Source organism: Cavia porcellus, unplaced genomic scaffold (assembly GCF_034190915.1).
Source record: "Cavia porcellus strain 051 isolate PalLab524CR breed Dunkin Hartley unplaced genomic scaffold, mCavPor4.1 scaffold_18, whole genome shotgun sequence".
NCBI lineage: Eukaryota > Metazoa > Chordata > Mammalia > Rodentia > Caviidae > Cavia > Cavia porcellus.
In genome coordinates, this window is record NW_026947501.1 from 41,779,474 (window position 1) to 41,803,595 (window position 24,122).

At 37.9% G+C, this 24,122-nt stretch overlaps 1 pseudogene and 1 gene segment (V, D, J or C); both read left to right on the top strand.

Annotated features, from left to right (window-relative positions):
* The first annotated feature begins 856 nt into the window (after nt 1–856).
* On the top strand, nt 857–1,482 carry LOC101788359 (immunoglobulin kappa variable 4-1-like; annotated as a pseudogene).
* A 20,281-nt stretch (nt 1,483–21,763) lies between these two features.
* On the top strand, nt 21,764–22,489 carry LOC101788331 (immunoglobulin kappa variable 4-1-like). The segment is given in 2 exon segments: nt 21,764–21,883; nt 22,095–22,489. Coding segments are annotated over 2 exon segments (444 nt in total).
* Nucleotides 22,490–24,122: the final 1,633 nt, after the last annotated feature.

Consider the following 24,122-nt stretch of genomic DNA (forward strand, 5'->3'; position numbering starts at 1 on the left):
TGACTGTAGATTTCTGTGTTCTCTAAACCAGGCATTTTTAGAGAAAAAAAAATCTTTGGCAATGTAGCTCTGTAACCATTATTTTCCAATTAACGTTTTATTCTTTTATTCTCGCTGCATTTTTTAATTTACTTGAATCTCTCGTTTTAGTTCTCAGTAGCTATGGAAAGCACAGTCATTTGTCTGTCCTTGATTGACACTCATCTGTATTCTTCCTGGTCCTCAGCTTAAATTACAGCCCCCAGGGGTTCCTCACTGGGTGAGTTCTGGGTCCATCACCCAGCTCTGTGGCTCATGGATGGGGAGATTCTGGAGCTCAGTCATGTACTGTGTTCTGCATCATCAAGAAAAATGTGACTTGGAAAACAGACATTGGGTTGGTCATCGAATATCTGTATTTTTTTTTTTTAGAAATTCTCTTTTTCATTTTTCTCTCCTATCTCTCTTTTACTTTTTATTAACCTTTTTTCTAGCATATTTTACTGTGTAACTCAGTGCATTGATGTGAAGCAGCCAACCTATTACTTCTGCAATATGCACAATCTGTTTAAATCTGTTTTTGTTTACAACCAAAGTCCTAGGCCATCTAGGGGTTAGTAATTTTAGACCTTTTAAATGATCTCATAGTTTCTGAATTAACTGCTGTGTTTTTGTTGCCTCCTACGTACATTTTCTGTGAAGGTATTTTTGGCTCTTGTTTAACAGTTACTTTCATAACTCTTTGCCCATGCAATTTGCTTCTTTGTGTAAAGATGAATTTTCATTGGCTCCTCCATGGCCAGCCCAGCTTCTCATACTTTACAAACGAAGCCTTTGCAAGGAAATATGTGCTCCATCAGGGAGTTGGGGCAGCAAGATGAACTCGAAGATCCAGGTCTTCATGTATCTGTTGCTTTGGGCCTCTGGTGAGAAATTGGACAGTTCCAGAATCATATAGATTTGTATCTTTGTAGAGTTAAAATTATAATTTTAAAATGCAATGAGAAATAATATCACCCAGGTATATACTAATTCAGAATAACAAGTGACAACATTCTAATAGATATATTTCAAACTTAATAGGATAAAAATTATGTGTGTGTGTGTGTGTGTGTGTGTGTGTGTGTGTGTGTGTGTGTGTAAAATCACTGTGCATTCCTGAGTGCAGGTGTCTGCGATGACATTGTAATGACCCAGTCTCCAGCCTCCCTGGCTGTGTCTCCTGGAGAGAGCATCACCATCCACTGCAAGTCCAGCCAGAGTCTTCTACACAGTGATATTGATGAGACTCTCTTATTCTGGTTACAGCAGAAATCAGGATAGTCTCCAAAACTGCTCATGTACTGGGCATCTGTCAGGGGATCTGGGATCCCAGACCTGTTCAGTGGCAGTGGTCCTGGCACGGATTTCACTCTCACCATCAGCGGCTTGCAGGCTGAAAATGTGGCAGATTACTACTGTCTGAAGACTCTTAGTGCACCTCCCACAGTGACTCAGCCTTGAACATAAACTTTCTCTCAGGGTCTCCCAAGCTGCTTGGTCCTTCTCTGACCCAGGGCTTGAATACTTCCTCCTGCTGCCTGATAGACTGTGTCACCCTGGTGCAAGATGAAGTCTGCAGTGCTGAGCAGAAGATAAAGAGGCTCCTGTCTGCTACATATTTTGCTATTGTAAAATACAACCAATACAACCAAAACTTGAATTATTTTTGTATTCTTTTATAATAATTTACAAATTCACAGCAGTGAAATAAGGAATTCATTAGTTATAGTTGCAAAGGACAAAATACAGTATCATATTCAAGTGCTGAAATTAACATATTGTCAGGTGCTTTCTATTTGTACATTGTAGAACAGTATCTATCTCTTCCCTTTCCTTTATCTTGAATTGTTTTTCACTCCTTGACCTGTGGCTTTTTCCTCCATCTCCAAAAGAAGCAGCATTTCATTTTCTGATGCTTGATCCACAGTGACATTTGTCTCTGAATATCTCTTTCTGCTTTTCAAATGTGAATCAGAAAATGTGCTTACCTGTAATGACGAATATGTTTGTATTTAGTAGCACATGTCGTTTATTCATCAGAGCTTGTATTAATTAATACAAATCTGTGCTTATTGACAGAGAACTTTGTGCCTCCTCAAACACAAAGTGCTAAACTATTCTCAGTACTGCATTCAATTTAAGAAGGAATTGAGCACCTAGTTTGGGTCATAGAGACATAGAAGGAAGTGAGAGGCTCATACATTATTTATAATGGTTTGAAATTCCTGAAGCTTCTTCAGGATCCCTCCTTGAATGTGATTCTTTTGTTTGTTTATTTTTGTGAGACATAGTCTTGCAATGTAGTCCAGGCTGTCTTTTACTTCACTATGTATCCCAGACTGGCCTAAAAACTTACTGTGATCCTGCTGCCTCTTCTCCTTAGTGATGCAAATACAGGTTGAAAATTTATTTCATAACTACCTTGATCTAGCGACATCAACAACAGAAATATAAATGTACTGAGTGTTGCCCATGGATGACACGTGTGTTTTGCCAAGGAAAACACAGGGGTTTCCTACCAAGGACTTCATATCTACTCCAAATACATATGAATTTGAGTGATAGAAATAGCCAATACTCATTAAAGGAAATGTGGACACAGATTATCTGTAAACCTGCAGCCTTCAGCCATGTGGAGGTGGATGCGCAGTTCAGATCTGTTTGAGATGAGAGAAGCCTGTGCAAAAAAGGCTTCTGGGATCTGGAAAATCTCAGGGATGCTGGACCAGTCCTTTAATCAAAATATGGGGTATACATAGCTGTACATTTCTGACAACATCTTATGGATATATACACAGTGGGTAGATAAGAGCTTATGCAACTTTATCTCTGTAAACATTGCTTAAAAATAAAAATATATCTTGTAGGGCATGAAATACATTTCTTAGATATTTAAAGGTTAATAGAAAGATGTTAGTGTGTGACTTTATTAAGAACATTTCATATAGGGAAAAATTCCAATTCTCAAGTGTAACTAACTGTTTTCTTAGTATGAAAGTAGAAGATCTTTTCTCTCTGAAGTAATTGCTGAGTTGGGTAATATTGTAAACAGGTAGTGAGTAGAAAATACAAGTACTAAATTCACACAGACCTTTATTCTCGAAGTAGTAACTGTATAAATTCACACAGCTCTTTCTTCTCGAAGTAGTAACTGTATAAACAGTGAGATGATGAGATTGGTATGTGGTTTGGACTTGGGTGAAGAATTGGCTTAGTGAGTACAGAGGGTGACATCCTTATATTAGCTTTCAGAGTTTATCAGTGTTGTGGGATCACCTTGAGTGTGAGCACTCTTTAGAATTTTGATGCTATTTCATATCAGAATGGAGTCATGCTAATATCATCGCTATGCTGATGTCTCTATTAGTGACTGGGAAGCTAACCGCTCCTTAGCAGGATGGATGCATTGTCGGGACAGCACTTGCCCTGTCACTTGCAGGAGCTATGGCATGGTCAGTAGTAGGAGCTTAGCCCAGGGACATGAGTAGAGTCTTGTACTGAATTGATTACAGTTGTGTGAATGTAGGTAAATTACTTATCATTTTACAAGTTTCTTCCTCTCATTTGAAGCAAGAGCATATTAATAGCTTTAATGATGTTTTGTTAAGGGTTAATAAATACTATATACTAATTACTCAGGATAGTAGCAGGATATGGAATGAGTGCATGGTAAGTACAAGTTTTTCTTGTTAGATCCACCTGCATGGAAACAAATTCATAGGCAAGTGGTTGATTCTGTTTCTCACAGGAGACTAATGTATAAAATGAAAAAGCTCAAAAGTGAAAAATAATCATATTACTCTCTTGCTGTCACTCTTCAAAGGTTTTTCATCGTGCTTTGAAACTCAGTGTCTTTCTTCAGCCTCTGTTTGTGGCTCCTCTTCTTGCAAGGTGTATTTGAAATCTTGTGGGGGAGCTTTGAAAACTTTTGGTGTCTAGATCTGCATCCAGAAGGTTCAGAAGAGACTGGTCTGGATAAAGTTGGACATAGGATCTCTTTCTTTGCTTTTCTTTCCTCTCCTTTCCTCTCCTGTCCTCTCCTATCCTCTCCTGTCCTCTCCTCTCCTCTCCTCTCCTCTCCTCTCCTCTCCTCTCCTCTCCTCTCCTCTCCTCTCCTCTCCTCTCCTCTCCTCTCCTCTCCTCTCCTCTCCTCTCCTCTCCTCCCTTTCTTCTCATTTCATTTTATTTCCTTTCCTTTCCTTTCTTTTCTCCCCTTATGTCCCCTCCACTCTATATTCCTTCTCTCTCCTCCCTTCTGCTTCTCTCCATTCACTTGCTCTCCCCTTTTTGTTTACATTGCTGTCCACTGTGCTCCTTAGATGGATGCAGAGACTTCACATGGTAGCATAAAAGTATAGCATTGTGCTATCCTTGCAGCTCCAGAACTGAGATTTTCCTGGGCTTTGTGGATGGTGCCAGTGTGGTCAGTGTTGACCTCTCCCTACTGCCTATGATTTTTAACCAGGTCTCTTCTTCTCTCCTCTGCCTACCATCTGGGCTGCCTTTCTGTCTCTGAAGCTATTGAGTTCTTCTTCTACCTACGGTCCTCAGCTCCTTATCACCCATCTTGCTGCCATAATGCCATCCAAGCCAAGATAACATTCCATCCCTATTATGGCTCTGGCTCTCGGGAGTCTGGTGTTCTTTCCCTCAGAATGTGGGCTTTGTATGGGAAGAATTTTGATTGTGAGAATCTCTCAAACCTCTTGTAGGGTACCTTAATGTAGGATTTATAAGTTTTACACTGCTAGCCTCTTCTTCATGGCAATGGCCAAATCACAGGTATCTAAATCTCATTCCCCTTTCTGGAGTCCCTGATAACTCAGATAGGTTAGGGTGAGAGAAGAAAGACCTATGTAGTGTTTCTAAGGTTCGAGGTATGCAAATACAGTTAATTCAGATAAATAACATTAAATGAAGCATTTAGAAAGGTAAAATTAATCTGAAAATTGCCTGCCTGAAAATATCAGTATTGTAATTATTGAAAGAGCATATAATGAACAAAGGAATATCAATAGGAAATGTTTCAACTTGTGGCAAAATCCTGTTTAAAAAATTATTTATTTTGCTTTTGTTGGTGCCATATTTTTCTTAACAAGTGGAATGAATGGACCCATTCACAAGTGTGTCATGTTCTAATCATGTTAGAGCATCAGGACCTAACTGTGTGGTGCCTATAACATGCAGAATTGAGGGTTGGGTCAAGTGATGGCAGTAAACTGAGAATTCAATTCTGTTTCCTGAACAAAGCAAGTGACCTTGTCCAGTGTAAGCCTGTTTCCTACTTGTAGAATGAACACAGTGGGATGGATGGAGGCTCAGGTTCTTGAAAGCTCCATTCCTCTGAGGTACTGATGGCAGATTTGCAGTCCTAGAACATCAATCTTGTTATGGCAGGCAACATATTTGACACTTTATAAAAAGGCAGGCTGGTGGTCAGTCATCTGTGGGCTGACAGTGCATTAGTCTCAGGATCATATGACAACGGCCAATTTTTTTTATAAAAGTTACCTTCCATAGCTTCCTGCTCTGTGAGAGCTGTTATATTATACAGAGTGTATGGACTATGTAACAACCATTCCAAAAGTAGAGCCAGAATACCAAACATACAAAGGACTGGCACTCAACCAATAAAAACCTCCAAAACATGGCGCACGTGCACACACACACACACACACACACACACACACACAGACACACACACACACACACACACACACACACACACACACACACACAGAGGCAAAACCTATAAAGGCTGCAGTTTGCTAGAGGGAGCCTATGTTGACCTCAGAGCTCATGCAGGTCACCACTTTTTGTCTCACCATCAGGTAGCAAACAGGTTCCCAGTAGGGATTCTACTGCAGGCTCTACTGTTTGCTTTATCCACCTTATCTTGCTCAGCTTGCTGTGCTCTCTGTCCAAGATCTACTCAGCCTGTCCCCCATGGCTGGCAAACTCTGGTCCCCTATGATCAGGCAGAAAGTGATAATCCCACTGTTGTATGCTATTCTGATGACTTTTTTTAGTCCCTTTCCTACTTCTTACTGGCTTTCAATTTGGTCAGGAAATCAATGGCTTTTATGGATTGGCAGGAAGTAATCTCCACAGACACATTGGTGAATTGTGTTATTCATTCCTGTCCAGGTTGTTCAGCTTTGCAATCTCTTCCCAGCTGGTAAATTTAGTGCTACTTAGAGCTCCGTAGAAGAGAGCCCTCAGACAGATTATTTAGTAGCAGCAGGCTTGCTGAAAGAACTGTCACAGGTGCAGAACTCAGCTGCCTTGAGGGATGTGGCAGTGTGTTTGGTCCCCAGGGCTTTGCATTGCTTTCTCCACCTCAGCACCCCACATGTCACAGTCACTGCAAGTCCCTGAGGTTTTGTCTCACAGATTTCTTAATGCCTGTTTGTGGGTTTCTGAGTACGATGGTGTCCCTTGTCTCTGTTCTAAGACACACAGTGGTCCTAACTCTGTCACTGGTGTCTTTGAGATTCTCTGGCTTAAACAAGGCATAGTGCCCATAGTGCCCTGTTTTGGGGGCAGTTTGCTCAGGTTCTGTGTCTGCAGGTGGGAGCAGTAGGGAAAGAGGGCTCCTGGTGTTGGTTGCTAATCTGTGCACCAATGAGCCAGCAGGTTATGATAAGCCCCTGCTGTTACCCCGAGTTTCTAGATTTCAGTGAGAAAAATTTATTTTACAGAATACAAAATTCTTGGATATTTCAACATCGGTACTTTGACTCTCCTCTTTAAAACTATGAGACCATTTTCTCTGAGATTTTTGTTGTTCTCCTGGAGGTAAAACTCAGAAGAATGTACAGTACCTCTGTGACTGATTATGTATTAAGAAAAAGTACCAGTATAAATAAAAATATTACAGGCCTTTAACATATTTTTTCTAAATTACTTAAAATACAGTCTTTTTAATGTTTGCTACCTGATTTATATTCCAAGTTTAATAAATTTAAAGGAATTTCCAAGGAGGTCATCCTCACTGTCATCCTCTTTCTGTTCAGTCTTCACCAGAGCATAAGTCCTTGTTACTTATGCAGTCTTTCCCACTCAGTCTTCTCTACTGAATCTTAAGACATTGGATCACCTCTTTTTTTTTGCCATGATTGTCCTGTGAAGCCCTTTTAAATGACAAGGTCATCAGGGGATTGTGTTTGTTAAGTAGCTGAAGCACTGGGGACACAGACCTTAGTTACAGTTTGTTGCTCTCAGTGCACCATCTTGTTTCTCTTACACAGCCTCAGACAACTGTCTGTGCTGCTTCCCAGAGAAGTAGCACAGAGGGTAATGATATGGCCCCTTGCACACAGTAATAAACTGTGACATCCTCAGCTTCCACCTGGCAGATACTGTGTGGGAAATCTGTCCTACATACTGCAACTGAACCTTTCTGAATCCCTAAAAGTAAATATTCTTATAAATCTTATAGGCGGAGTGTGGCCTGGCTTGTTTGTAAGGCCAAATCTGCTTTTACCCCTGAGCGTGATGCTCAGACTTGACCTGCAGGGCATGGAATTCTGGTTTCCATTGGTAATAGGCTGGAAGAGTCTAATCTGGCCCATCACACTATTCTCAGTGTATACCAAAATAATGAAGGACAAGTATGAGTTCATTTTTAAATTTTTCTTTTTCTGTATATTTCAAGCTAAATTTTTAAATTTTAATAATAAAGGGCAAATATTCAATGTTGAAGTTGGCACGAGGTTTTAACCACAAAGGGCCCACTAAAATCTCTTGCAGGTAACAGTTCCTGATTTTGAGGTTAACACTTCACCAGATCACAGGCCCTTGCTCTTTCTGGCATCTCTGTCACTGTCAAAGATCTAAATGTCACACACCTGTCCTGAAGGAGAAGACCTGCAGGCCTTACACATGGATGGAGCAGACATGGGCAATGGTAAATACTCAGAGGTCGACCTCTCACCCCATTCTCCTTCTTTATCAGTCCCTGTTCTTACCAGATGTCCACAGTGTGAGCAGCCCAGGAGCTGAACTGAGAGCCTCACTGGAGAAGTTAAACTGAAGCATTCTGATCAGTCAAGCAAAGTAGTACTCAGTCATTGTTTCAAACTGACAAGTAAAGACCCTCCCTGGGGGACACTATGAAAATCCCCATTGGGTGCAAGGATGTGGAAAGAGGTAAGAGATGGGTGGATGGCCTCTTTTGTGAACTGAATGAGGTACAACTTTTTCCATGTTTGGAGGAATAACAATAGGAAAAATGCTCACATTTTCAACAGCAGAAGGTGGAAAGCACTCACTGTGAAAATGGGATCACTAAGAGAGATACAGTGCACCCTGCCTTGCCCCTGAAGGTGGTTTTGGAGTCCAGTCTGTTGGTGTGTATGCAAGTCAGGCTGTGGGAGCGGACAGCCCATCTACTTGGACTCTTTCCTACCTTGGAAAACAAAATGAAAGCTCTTCCTTCACAAGTATTGATCTTCTGAGTCTTGTATGATTAATATTATGGTATGTAACTAGCAAGCAGTTTCTGGTAACTACTGTTACCAAGAGCAATAGAAGCCGGTTAGAAACGTGCTGGGTGTAGTCTTTTCCTGGACCTTGTGATTAAAACTAAAAGGGGCACTCAAGTGAAAGGAGCTTGGCAGGGGCAAAAGTTCTATCTTTTTCATTCATGGAGAATTATTTCTTAGGTAAGAGCACATGAAATCTCCAGCAATTAGTTTTAATGCACTGGTGAGTATCCTGCCATGTTCCTCATTTTCTCTCCAAATCAGATACATCAAAATACTTTGACGGGAACAATTTCCTGGAGATCATTGCACAAAAGAACTAGGGGTAATTTTGCATTCACTTTATTTTTCTGATAAACATAGAAAAATTATTTCTCTGTATACTCATTATTTTCAAGGATTTTGGGCAACCACAGTCCTGAGTTCACAGAGCAATGGGAGTTTCCATAATTTACCAGAGCCTGAATGAGTCCAATGTTTAGTATTTCAGGACAACATGCATCTATGACTGACCATTCCCAGGGCCTCTATCCAAGGTAGTCATTAAGGAAAGAATATTGGTTCAGAGTTGCTCAGGGAGTTTCATTGCAAACCTCAGGGCCTATTGCTAGGAGAAGATAAGCCTGTGTGTTTTTTCAGTTCAAAATTTTCTTGACATCTTCTATGATTGCTCAGGTAATCAACACACACAGTATGCACTGTGGCAACTTAGCTTATGGGAGAAGGTACTGTGTCATATTTCCCTTAATTATGATGGAAACCAAAATAATATGTGAATTTTTAGTTTGTGTGTCTGTGTATTTTAAATAAACAGTCATGTTTACATGATTTTTCTAGACTTTAAGACATTATTCTATATCTGCTTAATTTGATTAAGTGCTAGTAGATGAAATGAAAGAAATTCATACTCCTAAGTGTAGTAACAAATAAAAATAATAAATTTAAACCACAATTTGAAGAAAACACTGACTTTTTAAGACTAAATTTATGCAGATTTACTCATTTTCAAAGTATTGTCCTTGGATCTGAGAAACTTCCTTAAATCATAGACTACTTTTCTCTTTCATAATATAGTATCTGAGAGGCCCACAGTGAAAACTGAGGTGAATTATGAGGTTAATATTATATGGATACAAAACAATATTGCAGAAACTGATCCACTAAAGAACATAAACTATGGCAGGTGCTTTCCATTTGTATTCTGTTGGACAAACTCTGTATCTTCGCTTTTCCACATCTTGAGTTCCTTTCATCCCTTGACTGTTGAACTTTTCTAAAATCTCTAGAGCAAGCCGCATTTCATTCTTGTGGCGTTGGTTCCACAGTGACATTTCTCTCTGAATATCTACTTCTGCTTTTCAAATATTAATGCTAACAAATGTACTGACTTTTAATGATGAATATAATTTTGTATTTAGTATCAGGCACAGTCTTCACAAGAATTATCCATTTATTTTGGCATTTTTTGGAGATAGGTTTACACTCTGCAGTTTAACCTGGGCATGAACACAATTGGTATCTCAGGCTGGCTTTTAAGTTGCAAGGTTCCTCCTGCCTCAGCCTCTCAAGTGATGGAAACACAGGTATGCATCCCTGATCCTGGCTCAATTTAATTTTGCATGTCTAGAATATTTAATATTGAAGTCTATGATCTTAAAATACTATACATAAGTGCATTCACATTGGGAGGTTTTACTGAAAGATATTGACTACTTCCGGTCATTACAAAATTTTCCTGTTACTGAATTTTAGATTTTTCCTTGATCCATTTTTAACTTTTTGTAATGCTGGAATAGTTGTCATGAACTGCTTAAAAAGCTTTTGTCACAAAAATTTTCTATTTTTCCCTAGATTTGGAAGTATATTTTTGTAGAATATTACAGTGTGCATTGAAAGTTTTATTTTTTGGACTTTCTATGCTCCTCAAAGCTCTCCTGGCCTTAAATTTATAGTGACAAATGTGGCATAACTCCGATAGGATTCTTCTTTGTAAATTACTTCATACATCTGTCATGTTTTTAGTATTCTTCCTTCGTTCTGATTCTCTTGATTTTTCCTTAAAGTGTTGTGCAGAGAAAATTTTCAGGTCCTGTTTACTTGGGGCTTTAAAAATCATATTATTTGAATCTGCATTTCTTTGTCATATTGGAAATTTTTCTGCAATAATTTTAGAGAGTAATGTCTTATAGATTTATTTTCTTTTCTAGCCCTTGATTGTCTTCTCAAATTCTTAGCTTATGACTTTTAGAGTCTTCTATGATCTCTCAAATCAACTTGTCTTGGTTTCTTTTGAATAAAGGAGAATCTCCCAGTAGTCTACTATATCATTCTTTCCTCAAGTTTTGATATTTCATCTTCTGATTGGTGTGGTCTGCTGGCATGGCTTGCAGTTGTGTCTTTCATTTCCAAAAGTTATGCTTTATTCTTTGATATAACTATAAAGTCCTCCCAACGCAGTTAATTATTATCTTGCATAGATTTAATTTAATTCAGTCATCTCATTGTGTCTTCTTTAAGTGTGTTGAACATCTTATTTCAAAGCAGTCCTTTGCTTATGAAAATCTTCTTTGAGTTCATCAAATATTCTATGCATATTTTCAGTTGATCTCTTCAAACATTTGATCACTTGGTTTGTGAGGTCTTTCCAAGACACATTTTGTCCACTTTATTTTCTGTCAGCTGTTGGAAAGCTATAAAATGTTGAGGTATCTGATTCACTTATTTCTCATTATTTCTTTGCTTTTATATTGAGTGTTGTGTGTTAGTTGGTCTAGCAATACCTGCTACTAGGGATCCCCAGCACTGAACTGCTAGCAGGGGACAGGTACTGGAAACATCCACCTGAAAAGAACCAGTCATATGTTGGGGTATAATGTTGATCTGGTTTAGCAAGTTTTCTATTTTTACAATGATACAAGAATACAAATGATTAGAAAGGACTGAGAAAAGATGGTGAGGTACATGATAAATATATAATTAAATTAAAAGAACAACTAAGAAAAACAGGAGACTAAAACAAAGACACTATAATAGAAGAAACACATCAGTTTTGATATTATTTTTAAATGCATATAATGGTGAAAAAAGTGAGGGACACATAGGTAGAAAAGCAGAGCAGTCTTTGTGGAGATTCTATCCAATTTATAAACTCAAAGAAAAGCTATATTGAAAGATCATATGACAAACTTTGATGAAGTAAAACTTGACAGGTCAATTCCAAACATTTTAGAAAACATTTTAAACTCATTTACAGTTTTCTTTTATATGTATGGGCTCCTCATATACACACTAAAGTATAGAAAAACCAAAAGTTATGTTCTACTAATACGTTCAATATTCAAAAAATATGAGGGAGGGTGAGGAGCGTGCGAGGGTGTAAGGGGAGGGGAAGGATGTGAGACAGTGACGGTGGGGAGAGACCTACATTGATCCAAAAGAGGACACAGCGAAATGGGGAACAATGAGTGACCAGCAAACACTATTTCAGAAACACTATGAAATAACTCTTGGTGGTGAGAACCTGAGTGTACTCTGTTATGATGCTATTGCATATTGAATACTCTTAGTTTTTTTTGTAGATAAAAGAGCAGAATATGTTTAAGGTAGAGGCAAAAATTAAGCGCAAATTAGAAGATGGAAGACCTGATGGATTGGAGAAGGTGTGAGGTGGAAAATAATTCAGATCAGGAAAAATGAGATTGAAAGTAAGAGCTGAGAAAACAGATGGAGAGAGAAACCAACAGTTAAACCAGAATATCAGGCCGGATTGAATACCACTGAAAAGCACCATCTGAAGAAGCCACAGGTGAATTAACACATGGAGAGCTTCATAGGAAACAGAAGAACATTAGTACTCATAGGAAGGAAAACTTAGACATCCCCCCCGCACACACATACACATACACACCCTAGAGAAACCTACAAAGGCTCTAGTCCTTTGGAGCCTCTGCTGACTTCAGAACTCCAGCAGGTTTTCCCTGTTTCTGCCACTGACAGGTAGCAAACAGGTTCCCAGCAGGGATTCTGCTGCAGGCTCTGCTCTTTTCTCCACTCAGTTTATCTCATTCATCTTCCTGTGCTTTGTGTCCACGTTCTACTCAGCCTGTCACCCAAGGCTGGTGCCTCATTGGTACCCTGCACTTAGGCAGGAGGTGCTGACACTCTGTTGTGCATCTTTCCAATGACTTTTCTCTGTATATTTCCTTATTGCTGGCTTTCAATGTGGCTAGAAAATGAATTTTTATTTTTTGTGGGCTTGAGTAAAGTAATCTCTCTAGATATAGAGCTGGACTGTGTTCTCCCGTCTCAGTGATTATCTGTCCAGGTTGTACATCTTTAGAGTATTTCTTCAGCTTGAAAATTTAGTGTGAATCAGCCCTTTGCAGAAAGGGCCCTTTTGCATGTAATTTAGTAGCATTAAAGAGTCTACAGGAGTGAACTGCTGAGGATTAAGAGCTCAGCTCACTGTGAGGTGAGCAGGGAGAGTGCTTGTTCTCTCAGGGCTTGCATTGATTTCTCCACCTCAGACCCCAATTGTCATAGTCACTATGAATTCTTCTGGCTCTGTCTCATGCACTTCTCAGTGTGTGGCTCTGGGCCCCTAAGCACAATGTATCTGTTCTTAGGAAAACATTGGTCCTACAACTGTCACTGCTGTCTTTTTTCCTGTGGCTTTCACTTGTTTTAGTGCCAGGATCTGAAGTGGGAAGTGGTAAACCTGTGTGACCAGCTTACTACCCCTTTCCAAATCATGGGGTCATTTACACTGAGATCCTTGTTGCTCTCCTGCAGCTAAATCTCAGAACATGAGGTTATTCTATGATTGGTTATGAAATAAGAGAAAAATACAAGTTTAAATACAATAGGACTATTACAATATCATCCTTTTATTCATTTTTCCACTAAGGTCTTTTTGCATGCATGTGCTTTGATTTGTATTCCAACTTTAATAACACCCCAGGAATTTTCAAAGAAGTCACCTTCACTGTCCTCTTTCTGTTCACCTGAGCAAAGGTTCTTGTTACTTATATACTCCTTACATGCAGTCTTGTCACCTGACACTGCACAAAAGGAGTCATCTGTGTTTTCTGCCATGTTTGCCATGCCAAGGCCTTTGTAAGTGACAAGGTCAGTAATGGGTTGAAAGGTAGCTCATGCACTGGGGGAATATAGATGTTTGTTAAAACCTGTAGCTCTCAATGCATCAATCTCAGTCTATTACAAAACCTTCAGAAAGCTGTCCTTGCTGTTCTCCAGAGTAGTAGCATCACATAAGGACACAAATCCACCCAAGCAGAAAGATCTTATTGAGAATCTAACCCTGTAGATGGATCCTGTAGACGTTGCAAACCATAAGAAACTCCAGCATTCTCAACTTACACTCTGCTGATTCTGAGTGTGTCACAGTCATCCCAAGACTTCACTGGTGGCTTTCAAAATGAGCCATTCCAACTACTCTGAAGATGACAAGATGTAAAGTATATCCATACTGGTATTAATTATTAACAGCTCTCAAATCCTACACTTTCAAAGCTGTGTTTTTATAAAAATAGGGAATACTATATTTAACTATATTAAGTCAATGATGTGGACAATCTATTGAAAATAACAAGAGAAAACATAGTAACTATGGAAGATCACCTATATTGTGGTCTTATATGTCTTATCCATTGCATGTTTTTCTAGGAATTTGTTTTGCTGTCTTGTTATGATTTGTTTTTCCCTATAATACAGAGAGGAGAGATATATATGTAGAAATTAACACATGGGATTAAAAAAATATATTTATGGGAACAGATACTCTGAAGAAGAGACACTAAGAAACCCAATGTTAATTTGTAGCATTATGATAAAAATTCTACCAATACTATTATTCACTGATCAGAATGATAGTCTCTTAAGTTCAATCTCAGCATATGTAAAGATGGGGATGGCTACCACGAAGAGAATGAGAGATGCGATAGTAGTTATTATTGTCTACCCTAATGTTAGATCTTGAAGACCTAAAAAGCCTTCATCATCCTGTAATGATTTGAGTAGCTCTATAATATGCAATATGTATATAATGTGGGTGAAGATGGGGACAACTATTTGTAAGAAACTAGAGACAGTTAGATAGACAGTGAAGATTTCCAGTGGACTTGCTTTGAAATCTGTATTTCTTTAAATTGTACTTTTAACTGTTTTGTTCTGTTTTGATATGGTTAATCTTACCCTCTTTGAGATGTAAAACAAGTGTGTAGGACTGATAACCATATTATTGAGTTTTTGTTCGGTCATTGAGCAGAACTGTTTGCAGTGTCACTTTTTGACTGTCATTTTAAATACTTTAATTTTGTAACCTGAACAGCTATTTCTAAGATGACAATATGTAACTTATCAATCAGCGATTTCTTCCATTTATTTTTCTGTAATTTTGTATATTTCTACCCTTTTTTTATCTTCACATATTTTATTTTTGTTTCCTTTTCTTTAAATAAAAAAAAAATGAGCCATTCATTGGCTGGGAGTTAATGTTGCTTGTGATTGGCAAAGAACAACAGCTTTGCTCTGTGGACCTCTTCATTGTACAGCCTGCATGTTCTCACTAGGTGGCGAACGGCTTCCTCCAGACCTAAATATACTAAAAAGAACAATCACCAGCCTCAGTTATCCATATCCAAAATATGAACCTCCTGAGAAAGAAATTAGGAAAATAATAATATTTGTATGGTTTAAAGGAAAGTTAAGTGCTTAGGAGTTAGTAAAAGATCTGTAAATAAGAACTACGGTAGTCTGGAAAAGAAGTTGGAAGATCACATTGAAACATCAGAAAATAAATATATTATATCCTGCTTCTGGACAGTAAAAATGAATGTTGTGAAAATTCTTTGGTATTAAAGCAGTCATATAGTTTTAATGCAATACTAACCAAAATACCAGCATCATCCTCACAAGACTAAGAAAAAGTATCCTGCAATTTACATGGAACCACAAGAGATCCAGAAAAGCAATTTCAATCCTGGACAACAAGAGTAAAATGGAAACATCACAATCCCAAACTTTGAGATATATTACAAAGCTATAGTGACAGAAATGGTCATGGTACTGGCTACAAATCCAGAAGCAATGGTCAATGCAATGAAACAAAAGAGGCAGAAACAGCTCTGGGAGCATCCATTCATCTGATCTTTCAGAAAGAGGTGAGTAACACTGGCTGATGGAAAGACAGCCAAGTTAACAAATGACATTGGGAGAACTGGATACACTCATGAGAAGTTTGAAACCTCAACCACATTCCTCACCAGGTGGAAAAACAATGAAAAAAATCAAAAGCATGAGCTTTAAAACTTGAAGCACATAATTTGCTGGAAGATAATGTAGGTAAAAATTTCAAGAACACACGCATAAATAGACTTTTTGAACAGACACCCATTTGTACCATAAATAACACTAAGAAACAATAAGCTAAATTGTATCAAAATAAAAATGCTTCTGTGTAGAAGCCAGAAAAGGGAAAAGAAAGTGTAGAATGGGAAGAAATCTTTTCCCTGTGCTCCTCAGAAAGAAGACTAATACTGACAAAATGTGAAGAACTTTAAGAAATAGACCTCCAAAAATATCAATCAAAAATGTATAACTGACAGGGACAAAGAGCTTTCAGAAGAAGAACAAATGTATAGTAAATATAGATCACTGTCCCTGAGGAAAATGCATTTTAAACAATACTGAGATTTCATCTTCTTCCAGAAAAAATGTCTGCCATATAAAAATCAAATAATACTGAATATTGGTGAAGATGTAGAGAAAAAAGTGAACTGTTCTAGTTTGTTGATGGAAATGTAGATGAGGACAACTAGTATGGAAGTCTGTAAGGAGATTCTGCAAAAAAAGCAAACATATAAAATCTGCTTGACCGTGCTCTTCCTGTCCTAGTTATCTTCCAAACAGAGTTAAAGACATCATGTTACAGTGATTCATGCACATGCACGATTATAGCAACACAACTATTAGCATTAAATTTTGAAAGCAGCTCATGCGTCTATCAACAGATGAATGGATTAAAAAATGTGGCATTTGTGCACACTGGAGTACTACTGGACTAGAAAAAGGGTTGAATCATTTGTAAGAAAATGAAGATACCTTGAGACCACTTGTTAGGTGAAATAAATGAGATACACAGTAGTAAATACCACATTGTTTGTCTTCTATTTGAAATCCAAAATATAAATAGATCGAAGAGCAAAATAATACAGATAATACAAAATGAAGAGATAAATCCTCTGCCAATTGGTAAGAAAACAAGAGATAGTGGGAAGAGGAGAGAAGGGAAGGAAAGCAGCAGTCAAAAATAATTCTGATAGGTTAAAAGTATGTACCTACTCCTCATACTATAAATATTTATTATACGTGTACATTAATAAAACTAATAAAATATGAGTTTAGAAGTAAAAATTCAACAAAGTGTTTAATGTTCTACCTATTAAACCACATGCTCATTTTCTTAATCCTGGACTGATGACCCTGGTAGATAGCAGAGCGTTAGTGCTACCAGGGTGGAGGGGATACCAGGAAGCAGGAAAGATGGTGACCTCCTCAGTGGGCTGCTGTGACTCTGTCTAGGTACTATCTGGATTTTCTTCTCTAAAGTATCCCCATTACTATTCTGATAATTTTAATTCTACGTGATATAAACTCCACAAAATATTGGTAAAGTTTCTGATGACCTAGTCAGTCATCCATGAAAAGATTTCAATATCATTTTTCCTTGGTTACCAACCATCCTTGGTGCTTTCTAATCTTCATTGGCTTCCACTTTTCTTCTCTATGGAGAACTTATGATCATCTCTTTGTGTGAAAGTATTGATGATATGTTCTTTATTTTCTTCTGTGTATTACATTTGAAGTCTCATTTTTCTCTGTAGAGAATCTTGGTTTGAAAGTTACTTTACATTATATTTAAGAGATTCTTCTTTTTTCCTTTCAAGTTGCAGCTGCTCCCTTCTGCCCTTTTTTTTTCCTTCCTCCTTCCCTTTTTAATTTATTCCTTATTTGTTCTTTTTCTTCCTTTTCCTTTTCTCCTTCGTTCTTACTCTCCAGTCTCTATTTGGCTTTATTTTTCTTTGCTTTTGTCTCCCTTCCTTTTTTCTTTTCCCTCCTTCCTTTCTTTTCTTATTTCTTCTTTCCTTTCTTGTTTTTATTTCTTTCTTTTCCTTTCCATCCACTCCTCTCTCTCTCTCTCTCTCTCTCTCTCTCTCTCTCTCTCTCTCTCTCTCTCTCTTCTCTCTTTCTCTGAGTCCTTTCCCTTTTTTCTTTAGGTTATATTATTTCATCAGGATTATTAATCTAAGGAACCTAGGCCATCCATTTTTTTGGATACTACATCCATTTCAAACAATTTTTTGACTTAGTATAGACAGGTTAGTAAATTCACTGACTTTTAGTAACAGAGTTTTGAAGTTGACTACAAATCTCGTAATTTGAGTGCAATGGCTTTTTTAATCACACGACTACACCTCAGATGATTGTATTATTTTTTACCTCCTGATACATGTCAGATAATTTTACAATACAATGGTAATTCAATTTTCTTCTTTTGATCATTTTGCATGTGTCACCATAACTCCAGATCACCTCCCCAGACTTTGTTAAAAAGGACTTTGCAGTGAAAAAGGAATTGTCTTTGAGACAGGATAAGCAAGATGGTATCTGAGACCCAGGATTTACTAGTTCTGTTCCTATGGATCTCTGTTGAAAATTTAAAACTGCAATGTCTTCAGAGTAAGATCTGTATAAGAGAAAATATATGTTTATGATATCATAGGCTAAAAACTTTTCCCATTAAGGACTGAAGGGCATGCTGACTGTTAATAACAATTTAAAATGAATTTTACACTGTAGACTGCAATGTGTGTATGACAATTTGTTTGCATTTGGGTGCCTTTGGGGGTAGGCAGTGGATGATCCTTCTGTACTTTTGGTTCAGTGGCCTATGGAGCTATCATGGTAAACTTGACTCCATGCTCCATGACTGCAGCTGTGGGGGAGATTGTTACCATCATTTTCCATCCAGCAAGAGTCTTGTTTGGAGCAAACAAAGTAGTAATCACTTATCCTGGTGTCAGCAGAAACCAGAATAGGCCCCCAGACTGCTCACCCCCTGGGCATCCACTCAGGCATCTCAGAACCCCGACTGGTTCAGTGGCAATGGGTCTGTGTCAGACTTCCCTCAAACCATAAACAACGCCAAAGCAGAAGTTATGGCAATTATTACTGTCAGCAATATTAAAATTTACCTCTTTCAGTGCTTCAGACTCCTACACAAACCTCATCAGGCCATGGGTCAGTGAGCCTAGCTGCACCAACTGCTTCCTCCTAAATTATTAGATCTGTGACTTGCAAGGAAAAATTTTATCCAGGGCATGCTATTGAAACTTGCTGGTTGAGTGACATGGGAGAAGTCAAGGCCAGGATTGTTGGCCCCTTGCATGAACCAATGAAGGTAAGATTTATTCTATGTTAAAAAGAAAAACAAAGAGAAATACTCCATTTTATTTGGACAGGGATTTGAAAGACCCGAGTCTGAAATTTTGGACCTGTGTAGGGATGGCAATGCATGTGACCCTCCTGCAGAAGAGATCCTAGTTAACATGTTTTCTTCCAAATCAGTGTCTGGGAGGAAAAAAGACAACATGCTTACTTCTGTCCCTGCTTATGAGAGAAACAGATATATCCTACTTCACAAGTGCTGATCATCTGTGTTTTTTCTCATTAAGAAGATGGAGTTAGTTAAGAGCTTCTGACATCTGCAATTACCAAACAAATTATAAGAATGTTAGAAACCAATGGTAGAATATTTTCCCCAGGCCTAGTAATTATACTCCATAAGGATGCTTAAGTCAAAAGAACTGAGTTGTAAAAAATCTATTTTTTTCTTCTAGGGAGAACTATAATTTACACAGTAAATATTAAACTTCCTGGTAACTACTTTTTAAACTAGTGTATTGTTGGGCTTATTTCTGTCTCTCCATATCAGATTAATCAAAAACATTTCTGAAGAGGAGAACCATTTTGGTATGGCACAGAATGGGCAAGAGATAATTTTATGTTCATGATTTTCTGAATGAAGATGGAGAAAAGCTCTCCAAATTTCCTCCTTCTGGCCACATATTCTAGGTCATTACCATCACCTGTCCACAGAGTAAAAGGTGATACCATACATAAGAGGCAGAAAAGACCAGTCTTTGAATGTCTTAGGGTAATCTGGACCTCTGCCTGCCTTTCTCCTAGGCCTCTTCCAAGAAGCTCATTGTGAGCAACAGAGCTGGATCAGAGCTGAAGAGCAAATTTCATTCCAGGCTTCCTGTCTCCCATGCTGAGAGAGGGTAATCCTCTGTTGTTTTCAGTCTAAAAGTTTGTAATAATTTTATGATAGTCCAAGGAGTCTAATGTATCCCTCTCTTTTGTGATCCCCTGTCTATTGTGACTTGTGGTAAAATGAGGAACTAGGTATTCCGTTACATTATGAATAAAAGAGTATGCCTATTTTTAACTTATTTGTGTGTATGCCCACTAAACACTGAGAGTATGAGGAACAAGTGTTAGGTATAGTCCTCTCATGCATCTAGGTAGTAGAATACCTAAGAACACTCGAATTAGAACTAGGCAGCTGCAAATGCCTGCATTGTCCAGAAAGGGGATGATCTGTTTTTATGTCTGATTATCCTGGGTATTGAAGACCCTCTTATCCACCTGCTTACCTTGAACAAGCACTAATAAGTGAAATGAAAGAAAAGAAATTTGAGCTCCTTAAAGCAAAACCAAAGGCAAGTTATGAATTGGAACAAAGCTCTAGAGAAAATGCCAGCTTGTGAGGGATAAATGTAGACAGTTTCACTTATTCTTTGTTTTCATACCCTGGGAAATTAGGAACTTCCTCAACCCGCAGGATATCTCTCATATGATGTTATCCTAATAATTTTATGAAAATTTAATATCCTGTTGTAATTTATTATAATAATATTTTATACACAAAAAATAGAATTAATTAAATATGAAGTAAAGCCAACTTGAATTAATAGAAAACTTAATATCTCTGGTGGACAAAATATTTCTGGCTTGATATTAAACTTCAAGTTCTGTTAAATAATTTTACTGGATATGAGATACACTGAGATTTCAATTGGTTAATATTGATTAATATTTTTTTAAATGTTTTAGCTTTTTATGTTCTGAATATACCTATAGTATTATAATTTATTTTGAATTTCAATATATTTATAAATCATGTTTCTAAAAATGTTTTCAATCAATTGGAGCAACAAATTCTTTGCTTATATTTCATTCCCACTCAAATTACTTTGATTTGGGTTTCCATTAATCTCAATTTATGGTTTATTTACAGTAGACATATTATGTGTAAGTCTTCTTAGGGAATGAGAATGTTGGTGTCTTCCTTCAGGGAGACTTTAACTAGGTACCTAATTGTCAGAACTGCCAATTTAAACTAATTTCATGTTTGTGGATTTCTATCTTACCCAGTCTAGGTGTGTTTGTAGTAAATAGTTTTGCAATGTTGCCTTGTAGCCATCATTTTCCAATTATATTTTATGCTGTTTTTCTGTTTTGCTCCATTTTCCAATTTACTTGGATCCCTATCCTCATTCCCCAGTAGCTGTGGAAAGTAGAGTCATCTGTGTGTTGTTGATTGACACTGTCATGGAGTTCTTCTTGCCCCCAGCTTAAATCTCTAGAGTGTGTGGCCCAGGCACAGGGATACTCTGGAGCTCAGCCAATTCCTGTGCTCCTCACCATCAGGATAAAAGTGGCTTTGGAAAGCAGACATTCTTTTGGTCATTAAAAATGTGAATTTGTTTAGAGATTGTTTCCTCTTGTCTTTCCCTATTTCTTCCCTCTGTCTCTCTCTCTTTTTTTGTTCTATTTTTTATATTATTGGTTTTTCTAGCATATTTTTTGTGTTAGTGTGCTGATAGGGAGTTAGCCTATTATTTCTGTAATATGCAAAATTCATTTGAATTGGTTTTGTTGATTTGAGACTAAAGTCCTTACATAGGCCATCAGGTGGTTTAATTTTAGAACTTCTAAAATGATCTTAGTGTTTCTGAATGAACTACTCATTTTTTTAACTCCCACAAGTTCAATTTCCATGGAGGTATTTTCGGTTCCTGATTTAATCAGTTACTTTCATAACTCATTGCCCATGCAATTTGCTTCTCTATGTAAAGATGAATTTTCATAGGTTCCTCCAGGGCCAGCCCAACTTCTCAGACTTCATAAACAAGGCATTTGCAAGGAGATCTGAGATCTATCAGGAAGTCAGGGCAGCAAGATGAGGTCGAAGATCCAGGTCTTTATGTGCCTGTTGCTCTGGGTCTCTGGTGAGAATCTGGAGAGTTCCAAAATCACTTAGAATAGTATCTTTATGGAGTTAAAATTATAATTTTAAAGTACAATGATTAAAAACATGACCCAAGTGTGTACTAATTTGCAGTAGCATTTATGTACATTTTAAATGATTTATTACAATACTAATAAGATGAAGCTTGTATGTGTATGTCCATGTATAACACTTTGCTTTCCTGATTGCAGGTGTCGTTGGTGACATTGTGATGACCCAGTCTCCAGCCACCATGGCTGTGTCGCCTGGAGAGAGAGTCACCATCCACTGCAAGTCCAGCCAGAGTCTTTTTTACAGTGGTAACAACAAGCATCTTTTAAGCTGGTACCAGCAGAAACCAGGCCAATCTCCCAAACTGCTCATCTATTGGGCATCCACCCGAGCATCTGGGGTCCCAGACCGGTTCAGTGGCAGTGGGTCTGGCACCGATTTCACTCTCACCATCAGCAGCCTGCAGGCTGAAGATGTGGCAGATTATTTCTGCCAGCAGTTTATTAGTGCTCCTCCCACAGTGATTCAGCCTCGAACAAAAACTTCCTCTCAGGCTCTCCCCAGCTGCTTGCACTCCATGTGGCCCAGTGCTTGAAAACTTCCTCCTGCTGCCTGAGAGAAGGTGTCTAAAATGTTGCATGAGGAAGTCTGTAGTACTGTGTAGAAGATAGAGAGGCTTCATGTCTCCTAGATGCTTTGTGATAGGACAATGTAGTCGAGATGTTTGTATTAACTTTTTATTGTTTTATAATAATTTACCAACTCGTGGGGTAGAAATGAGAGATTCCTTTCTTTATATTTGTTCCTTTACTTATATTATATTCATCACCTGACTGAAAACAGTGTATTGCAGGGTGCTTTCAATTTGTATGTTATAGACAAACTCTCTCTCTAGTCTTTTCTGTACTAGGAGTTTCTTTCGTTCTTTGACTGGTGGCATTTTCCTCCATCTCCAGAGTGAGCAGTATTTCATTTCTCTGGTGCTTTTTCCATAGTGTCATTTTTTACTGAATATCCTCATCTGACTTTCAAACATGAACACTAAGAAAGCACACTGACTTAACATGATGAATATAATTTCATATTTAACATCATTACCCATCAGTCTACACATGAATTATTGTTGTTTTTTAAGTTTTGGTATATATCTGGAGATAGGTTTCTGCTGTGCATTTCAAGCGTGCCTTGAACCCAACTTAAAGCCCAGTCTGGTTATGCAGTTGCAGTGAGTCCTTCTTTATTCTTTGATACAAATATTAATTCTTTCAAAGGACGTTAATTCATATCTTATTCAGTTTTTCAGCTTTATGTCTGTTTTAAGGATTCTGTACATCTCACTAGTTAGAAACATCCCCTTGCTTTTGTATGTATTATTTGAGTTTGAAGGACATTTTATGCATTTTCTTCTCTGATCTCTTCAAATATTTGACCATTTGTGTTCTGAGTTCTTTCCTAGAGAATTTTTTTTCCATTTTATTAGCTGTCAGCTATTGGGAATAATAAAATTTTCCGGTATATTATTGATTACATTTCATTATTCCTGTGGTTTTGAGTGTTGTAGGTTAATTGGTCTAGAAAGACCTGCTGCTACAGATCACTAGCACTGAAATGCAAGCAGAGGACAGGTACTTGTAATATCTACTTGCAAAGAACTAATCATATATAGGTATATAATGTAGAGTTAGTTTAGAAAGTTTTCTACTCTTTCAATAATTCACTGTCCTGGTTAGTTGTTTCTCTTGCTGGGAAAAATTACCTGACCCCCAAAATTAAGCAAAGAAAGGTTTATATATTTCAGAGTTTGTGGAGTTTTCAGTGTATGTCCAGCTGGCTCCAAGGCAAGTTGCACATGACAGAGGGCAAGAGTGGATGGAGGAAGAAAACTGCACAAGCAACAACAGCAAATGGGGAGGAGCATGGAGAGCAGAATCTTACCCTTATATTGTATGTAGGCCACACCCATGTGGGTGTAACACTGATACCCATAATCCTAGCATTGAACCATGAGTCATTCACAAAGTCTAGAATCCCAACCACTGGCCACTTGAGGGTTTTTAGGGACATGCAGACTCAAATAGTAACATTCCACCACAGTTTCTTAAAGATTCACGCACATGCTTTATGCAAAAAATGTTTTTTCTGAGTCTAAGAGTGGCAAAAATCCTAACATTTTTACCTTTACATAAAGACTCATGTCCAAAGACTTCCCTGAGTTTTAAGGCTGACTC